The sequence below is a fragment of the Neolamprologus brichardi genome, chromosome 16 (assembly GCF_056152115.1).
Source record: "Neolamprologus brichardi isolate AB-2024 chromosome 16, ASM5615211v1, whole genome shotgun sequence".
NCBI lineage: Eukaryota > Metazoa > Chordata > Actinopteri > Cichliformes > Cichlidae > Neolamprologus > Neolamprologus brichardi.
Genome location: NC_142119.1, coordinates 28647962 through 28656936, shown reverse-complemented (window position 1 = coordinate 28656936; position 8975 = coordinate 28647962). Strand labels below are relative to the sequence as shown.

Below are 8975 nucleotides of genomic sequence, written 5' to 3'. Positions count from 1 at the left end.
AAGCGATTCAAAAACATTAAATCACTGAAAAAAACGCGCGCTTATTTTAAGTTGCCATTTCCAAAAACGGTGCAAAACAATAATGGGATCAAAGTCTAGAAATAACTGGGCTATTAAGGCATCACTGATGAACATTTAGGCTGCAGAAGTAGGGCACCGAAAGGACATTATCAGTTGCATGATGAGAAGCGCAGCGTTCACCTCGAATACCACCGTGCACCACTAGATGGCGACAGATTTAAATTTCCATGTCCTGATGATGGTGTATTTGATTATTCCGCACACCATCACTGCACTGTAGTCTTGGATAAGAATCATGACAGCTAAACGGGCTTAATACGCGTAGGTAAGGAGAAATAAAATTAAGTTTTCAATTATTTTCATATCAAATATGCGCTACTCACGCGTATTATTGTTTGTCGTGGTAGAGAACAAGGTGGTTAGCGAACGTTAGCTTGTGAAGATTGTGGCCTATTTAGCAGAGTGGCTCAGGAAGCTAAAGCCAGTTATCACTGCTAATAAGTAAGGGGAAGTTGTGTTTTGTGTCACATGTGTCGTTTAGTGTGAGCTTAAACTTGCTGTTGAATGCCACATATAAGGAGGTACCGCAGCTATGAAGATGCAGTTGCAAACGAATGTTATATCAAAAGAGAAAGATCAATGTTTGCAGCAAATTGCTAGTGGTTAGCTCACTAGCTTCAAATAGGCCGTAAATGCTCGCGAAGTAGGTGCGTGCATATTGGAACTTCCGTTCTGGGCCTTCAAGGTAAAGTCCTAAGTAATGCACTTTATATTGCAAGGTTGCGAAAAATACGAGTTCGTAAGGTTCAGACGAACTACACAGTTTGTTTTTCAATGGGAATGGTAAATACTTAAAAGCCTGTTCCGGTATTGTTTACTTAAAGCGTTGAGGAAGCTTTTGATTTGAAGACGCCGTCGCCTGTCTTCCTGTGTTTTCTCCTGCTGTTGTTATGAATGTTTTTGAGGTTTGACGAGCGCAGCTAGCTACCTAGCTTGCTGCCTATCTAGCAAGCGACTTAAAGCCACTTAACCAAAGCGACACGGAGAGTGCGTTTGCATATGGTACTAAGTGGCTGTCAGTGTGTGTTAAAACCCCGACAGATATTTATCGGCCCCGCTGTTTCATTGTTCAGTTTGTGTTAGGAACAGCGTCAAACCTGTAACCAAACGGTCCACAAGTCCAGCGGTAGCTAGCTTTTTGCCAGGTTGAGCTCAAGTGATTTTCATGTTAGTCAGCCATCTAATCAGATAGTGCAATGTAACTCCGAATATAAGCAACATCGGCGTAATACAACAGTATAATGTACTGTGGTGGCTGATTGAAATAATCTATTCTCGATTTGTAGCTGTGTTTGTAAGAAATATACTAATCTTATGGTTTGACGGTTTAGGTTTATCACTTTACATATACTTGTAGTTCTTTTAAAACATTAGAAAACAGAGTTTAGAGTTTAAATTAGAATATATACAATCATAACTGCTACACTTTCATGAAGGCAAAAAAAAATGGAGGAAGAAGGGCAGAATGCAAGCGTACCTGTGCACGTCAAAACACAAGCATGTAAACATACAGACGGCGGCATGCTTCATGTGTTCACATGCTCAGAAACAAAAGAGACAGAAAATAAGCACAACAACTTTGAACTGAGACGCTAAACTGGCCAATTTCTACAGATCAGTAAAGATACAGCTCATCTGACTTAGTATGCAAGACTTTTCTTTATTTACATAGATTTAAATAGTCTATTGTTCGTGGTGTAGTGTAAATCTTTCTTCTCATGGTTTCATAGTTTCACTCCGCAATTGGAAATACACGTTTTTTAAGGTAGTCAGACACCCCCCCCATACACACACACACACACACACACACACACACACACACACACACAATCGCTCTTCTTAATTAAATTTAAGGTCATAAGTCTTAAATTTGGTGAGGTAGCTGTTAATTTTTAAGAGCTTGGTTAGGTGTGTGTGTGTGTTTTAGTGAATAAAAACCAGTGGGATCTGAAATATAAGTGACTATGTAGAACAACAGTCTTGCTACCTATCCTCAGGCTTAATATGCAAAAATGTTTTTTTTAATTAATGTTGATTTTTTTGGATCATTCCTAATAGTGAACAAATGTCTGATTCATAAAAGATGCTTAACACAAAAAGCCTTGCTTAAGCAGTTTCTAATAAACCCATAAGTAACTCATTTTCTTCTGCAATCTATGAAACTGAGGTCAGCTTAAATTACCAGCAGTGGCCTGGGGGGGAGGGGGGGGGGGTCTCCTATTACAAATATCAGAGATAGCCATGAAGCAAAAGGTAAAAGCAAACTCTTTGGAGAACAGGCTCATAGTGGTGGTTAAGGAGAGTGAATCCAGACAACAAATATTATCCAGTGGACTAAATAGCGGGTGGAGGAATCCAAACAAGCAGCCTGGAAATGTGTTGCTCCTGCACTGACTGGGGTTGGATAGAATTACAGAACTGTAAAGTACACCAGTGGCTTTGAAATCGCTCCAGTCTAGACTTAAGATTTGAGGTATGGTCACTTCTGTGCGTGGTAAGGTTTTGTTTTTAACAGGTTTTTCTCTTTAAGCATACTTAAGATAGTTTTATATGTTTTATAAATGGGGCCCTAAAGCTCGTTTTGTTGGTTGCCAGGCTTCATACCACCATGGGTGTTTATTTTTATATTCTTTCATATGTATTTTTGGTTCAGTGTTGTGGGGATTGAAAAGAGCTGCCGATTTGCTCGTTTAAAAATAAGTAACCATGACTTATGGGAAACTCAGTTAAAAGTTACTCACATGCAGCAAGTTCTAATCTGTAAATAGACTTAATCCACGCTTGGGAAAGTGAGCCTTCATGGTCACAAAAGGGATCTTGGTGGATATAATTATTTCATCCATGATAGTTTACAGTTGTATTATGTCCCTTTTGGGGGGGGGGTTAAATACATTTTACTCAATTTGTACATTTTACATTTGTTTTTTTGTAACAGTGTTTCTTTGTTTTTATGTTATAGACTCAAGAGCTACTCTATGTAAGATGAACACTGAGGACAAACTGGAAGGCATGCTGCTGAAGTGCAGCAGCGGAGGAATAGACGGAGGAGGGAGAGTTGGCCTGGGCAGCGGAGGAGGACTGGTGGTGATGACACTCGGGGAACGATCACTGGCAAACCACCCTCTGCTGGCCGAGGATGACGACGACGAAGACGACGACGAGGACTTGACTCGAAGCTCGCTGGTCACTCACGACCTGGTCCCTCCAGAGCAGCTGATGATGCAGGAGGAGATGACGAAGAATAGCGGTGGAGGAGAAGAGGAGGGAGGAGCCGAGGTGGGAGAGCATTTCCCCCTAAAACTCACGAATAAGTTTCCCTGCTTGCTTCATATGCCAGTGAGTTCACGCTGGTTTAGAAGTAGATCAGATTTTGATAAGCTCATTTCTGTGAGTGCATCTACAGTCTCCACTTGATCAGAGTGAGTTTGCTTTTATGCATGTTATGTTGACTTAGCCTGACATTTTGGACTGTTCAGTGCAATCAGTTCTTTTAACACACAAAAAGTACTGTTAGGTAGCTGCTGATACTGCAAACTACTTTCACACTAGTTATTTTTATGTGCCGGAATTTTCTTAAAAATTGGTCAAAAATAGGGAGCTCGCATTAGTGGTTTTTTTTAATGAATGACAGAGATTTTAATTTTATTTTTTCTGTCACTTTGACCCACTTGTTCATATTCAGAAACAATATATTTGTACACTCTGATCTTCTGAATTAGAATAAACTTGCAGCAAATGTGAACTTTAAAATAGTAATTTTTATTCTAAGAATACAGCATAATGAGGATAATCTGAATTCACCCTCAGGGACAGGTTTAAAGCATTTCTTCTCCTTGGGAACTTTAAGAGCTGGAATTGTATGGTTTGTGTTGTTTGTCTGCCTGTAGTTATTACAGACGGGTTATTTTCAGAAAGCTGAAAAGTGGCTACATACATTTTAAAATGCCAGTCAGAGGATTTGAAAACGCTGTCCCTGGCCACCTGGCAGATGTAATCTCTCAGCCTGTTCTGGGTTGTAAGGGGCTGAGGCTTCCCTCTGGTATTTTATGCCTGAGGCAACTGTATGGTGAGATGCCCTCACATTGGTTGATTATGCTCTGCTTGCCCAGTTGCACCTGTCTGACCTGGATAAAGTGGTAGCTGGCTGGGTGGCCCTTAAAGTAGGTCATGTGCGATATTCAATGTATAAATGACTATGGTCCTACTTTTACAGTTGAGCATCAAGCAGGAGCTGAAGTTGTCTGAGCCAGCGGTCTATATAAAGAAAGACAAAAAGGCAATCAAGGATCTGACGATGTGTCCCAAGAAGAAAAAAAGGAAGCAGCGATCACCAGCAAAGGTGAATTCCATCTATGGAATTTTTGTATTTTTAAAATACCAGGGACGGTTGTGAAAATTCAACACTACATGTGTTCTTTTTTACCCCCTTTGTAGATTCTCAGCATCAATGACGATGGCTCATTGGGCATACCAAACCCCAAGTGTCACGTCTGTACTCACTGTAATGCTGCGTTCAGAACTAACTACCATCTACAGAGGCATGTCTTCATTCACACTGGTATGAATAAGCCTGACGTGTATACAAATATGTAAAACATGTTGCTGTGAAATTAGATATGTTGACAGTAGGGGATCTTTTAGTCATCAAAGAAGGCTAACAACTAAAAACGACTGGTTTTCATATATGTTACTGAAAACCTAGGTGAGAAGCCGTTTCAGTGCAGCCAGTGTGACATGCGCTTTATTCAGAAGTATCTTCTCCAGAGACATGAGAAGATCCACACCGGTGAGTAACAAACAGTTTGGCAAAATTCTCAATTGTTATTATAATTATTGTTATGTTAGCCTGAACTTTTTTCTTTTTAAATACTTGTCTCTAGGTGAGAAGCCTTTTCGCTGTGATGAGTGTGGGATGAGGTTCATCCAGAAGTACCACATGGAGAGGCACAAAAGGACTCACAGTGGAGAGAAGCCCTACCAATGTGACTATTGTCACCAGGTACTATTCTTTTGATTGCTTGTAAATTAGTGTATTTGTCAGCTCCAAAATTGGTAAATATTTTAATTAGACAGACATGAAAGGTCTATTTCAAACCTTTAGTTCAGTCATTTCTGTTCAGACAAAGGGGAATTAAAATGTGTTGGGTTTTTTGGTCTTCTGTTCACTAACTTTGAAAAAGAAATTTGTGAACTAGTTTTCTTTGGGTTATTTCACAACGACACTGTGGTCCCTTTAAATTGAGCTCTGGCTCATTTTCCCCCTTAGTGCGGTTCATTTGTGCAGATGTCAAGATGTGTGCTCGGCTGCTGACAACCACACCGAGACCCTTTGAAAAGGGTGGTCAGTGGGAGGTTATAGCTAAATACCTTCTTGCATTCTGGGATGTGGCAGAGTACACAATCTGTACAATATTGCCACTTCCATGCAACCCAAACTTCAGGTGGACTTCAGAACAGTATAATAGGGATGACAACTTGACCATCTCGTATAATCATGGCTTTAGGAGTAAATTTTCAGTGTAGTCCAGTTGTCCAGACCTTAAGCACCTTCCTGTGTTTCTGGCCAGTAAGTGGACTGATCATTCTCACGTAGTTTTTAGTAATTTGGAGCTAGTTTGTAATTTTCTTTGAAAAGAAAGCAGAATATGTGAACATATCAAACTCATCAGTTGAACAGATGAACTACAAGTGTGAAGATCTCCTGTGTGTGGATGTATTTGTGTATTTGAATAGTATGTGGTACAGTAGTTGGCTGTAATATAAAACATGTACGAATATGTGTTGAAAAAGGATGAGGATTGTAAAGCGCTTTCAGTGGTCAGTAAGACTATAAATGCACTGTGTAAACGCCACCCTATTTCAAGAAAACACAGGTAGAGACAGGATGATCTTCTGTCTTTTATTTTGACTCTGTGAGAACTTATCACAAAAGAATACAAACACTAAATATTGCAGTGTAAACTGTCATTGATTGCTTAGTCAGGCTAAAATTCTTTGCTGACATGTTAACAATTTGCTTATAAGGATAGGAATGCCTGCTAAACAGTTATTACACAAGATATTTTTTTAAGTAGTTCAGCTTCTGTGAATTTGTTGAGTGCATTAAACCTCTAAATACTGTGTTTAAGACCTTTAGACTAAAAAGAGTCTGCTTAAAACTTAGTCTGGTTAAATGGTGTTTTTGGCATTCAGCTTTTTTTGCCGTCCTAAAAAGATTGTGTGATTAAAAACACATTTGGTGTGAAAACACTATCACTAGTGCTCATATTAAAGATCTTTATGGTTGTAGAGAGTAGACAGGAAGAGTAAAATTGTGAACTCAATATTAGAGCCAGTAATGAAGGTTCAGCTGTTTGTGTGCACTGGTTAAATAGTTAATGAAAGTACAGAAAGTGGAAAGCGCTTTAATAAACTGTGATGTGTTTTTGTTGTTGTTGTTGTTGTTATCGTGTAACATGTATAAAATAAATGCATTGTGTCCTCTTTCTGCAGTACTTTTCCAGAACAGACCGGGTTTTAAAGCACAGAAGAATGTGTCACGAGAACAGAGAGCGAAAGGCGAACAAGACTGCCGGTAAAGTCGGACCTTTACGTGAAGCAGACTCTTTAGGGCCCCCCTTTGTTGCCAAAGAGTGCTCACTGCCCAAGAAAAAGCGCCAAAAGTGTACAGATAAGAGTTCAGGAGCTTCCACTACTGCCCAGACAGAAGGGCACACTTTTACTGTGGTAGAAACGGAAGAGAAAGAGGAGCAAAAGGGAAGTCTTTCTCTATATGCTGTGTCCTCCAAAGTCAAACATGAGTACGTGATTGCTGACTACTCTGTGGACCTTCCTGAAGAAACGGCTAACCAACACCAAGATGGCGACGTCTCTTCGGAAGAAACAACGTCTCCTAAGCTACTCCTGAAGAAAGTCCCCAAGCGGAGTCTTAAGCAGTCGACTGAACAAACTCCTCCTTGCTTGTCCACTTTACCCTCCTTTGAGGAAAATACTAAGGTGGCACAGTACACCTTTGAGATCGTGGACAAGCAAGGCCTCTTAGACGTAGAAGGCAACAGTGAACTCGAGTCAGTTGAAACTCTTCAAGGAGGACAAACAAAACCAGCAGCCAGCAGCACAAACTATGACGACGCGATGCAGTTTCTCAAGAAGAAACGTTACCTTCAAGCTGCAATGGCTAACAACAGCCGGGATTATGGCCTGAACACGAGCAGCATCTCCTCTCAGCCACCTGTTACACAAACTGTGGTGTCAACAGTCATCGACGAAACTGTTCCCGCCACCATCCTGGAGCCCCAACCCATGAACACAGAGATTAAGACTCCTCATGACAAGAATGTTTTGCCTGATGAGGTTCTTCAGACACTGTTGGACCACTACTCCAACAAAGCCAATGGGCAATCAGACATTTCTTTCAGTGTGGCTGACACAGAGGTTACCTCAAGTATATCTATCAATTCCTCCGATGTTTCTGACAGCAGTCCGGTCGAGACCCTCGGAACATCTAGCGCTCAGGCTCAGCCACCTGCTGAGAAAGTGAGTCTCTTGCAAGAATACTCCAAATTTCTCCAGCAAGCACTGGAGAGGACCAGTCAGAATGACAGCTACCTGACCAGCCAGAGTCTCAGCTTGGTCTCTGAAAACCCCACATTAGCTGGACAGCCTCTGTTCTCCACAGAGAAACAGTTTCCTTCCCCCAGCAGGTTCAAATCAGGGATGAGCTCTCCACTAAGGTCCACCTTAGAGAAACCTCACTATGGGTTGCTGGTCGGGGACTCCCAGCACTCGTTTTCCTTTTCAGGCGACGAGACCACCCCTCCCTCTGCGGTGTCCCCAGCTGAGGAGGACTTTCTGGAGCAGGTCTCGCCCTCAAAAAAGACTGACTCTTCACAAGGGATCCTACAGACTTTTCAAATAAGCTCCTTTGAACAGAACTTCAAATCTCATTTCCAGACGTCAAGATCTGCAGCCTCCTCGCAGTTTACGGTTGCCAATGGACAAGTGAGTGTTCGAGGACACAGCACAGAATTCTCAGAGTTCCCTTTAGTCCGAGTCACTGAGACCAGGTCTCAACTGAACTCATCCCCTGACGTTTCGACCAGTGAATCGTTTGGCTGAAGAAATGGAGGCGGGAGCGTTCATTTCTGTTCATCTTTTCTGTGGCACTTTATCTCGTCTTTCCTGTGTTTTTGCCAAATCAAATCCCACTGCAAACGAGGGGTCTTTCTTTTTTTTTTCCTTTGTGTAAAGCAGTTATAATTCTGTGTTTTTACGTTCTAAACTTCTTAAACAGGAATACTGAAAAATGATAATCATACTATAATTAGCATTTTCCCCTTTTGGAAAAAAAGTCAAACTTCCTCCAGAATGTACATTATGGGATTAAGCGACCAAAGTATAATGCAGGAGATTAATATTCTCTAATTCCATTGCCATTATTTTTAATGTTTGTGTCAATCATTTTGCCTTGCACACTTAACGATCAAGTCACACTTGCTGCTTAATTCAATATTTAGATTTATTAAAATGTAGTTTGCATCTATGTACACTCCTCCCCCCCCCCCCCCCCCGAGTTTTTCGACTGCACTGGGGGTTGGGTGGTCCAGAGCTGCACAAACCTACTGTTATTGATACTTTTTCCTTATGAATGCGTTAATTTTTTTCTGCATTTGAAGATCAAAATCTGGGATTCAACTGAGCTTAAATTAATTGGGGCCACATAGGTTTGTCCAAAAATCATGCCCCCTTCCCCCATGGCGGTCGTAGATTTTTTTTTTTTTATTTTTTTTTTTTTGCTTTAGCTACTTCCCCTTGCTCTTTGTTTTGTTTTTTCAAAAAATATCACTTAGAGCTTTTTTCTTTATTCCAGCGGTTAAACTGTCTGCTGACACGCA

At 40.9% G+C, this 8975-nt stretch overlaps 1 protein-coding gene across 3 annotated transcripts; it reads left to right on the top strand.

Moving 5' to 3' along the window:
* Positions 1-243: 243 nt before the first annotated feature.
* On the top strand, positions 244-8637 carry znf148 (zinc finger protein 148). 3 transcript variants are annotated; one of them, XM_006802363.3, is made up of 7 exons: positions 244-346; positions 3041-3357; positions 4295-4420; positions 4516-4639; positions 4784-4867; positions 4962-5080; positions 6574-8637. In XM_006802363.3, the coding sequence occupies exons 2-7, from the start codon at positions 3064-3066 to the stop codon at positions 8197-8199; spliced, it is 2373 nt and encodes a 790-aa protein (XP_006802426.1). In that variant the 5' UTR covers positions 244-346; positions 3041-3063; the 3' UTR covers positions 8200-8637. The 3 variants fall into 3 exon arrangements, with proteins under 3 accessions (XP_006802426.1, XP_006802425.1, XP_035768687.1); XM_006802362.3 differs by having other exon boundaries at positions 3041-3417; XM_035912794.2 differs by having other exon boundaries at positions 257-342; positions 3041-3417.
* The last annotated feature ends 338 nt before the right edge of the window (positions 8638-8975 follow it).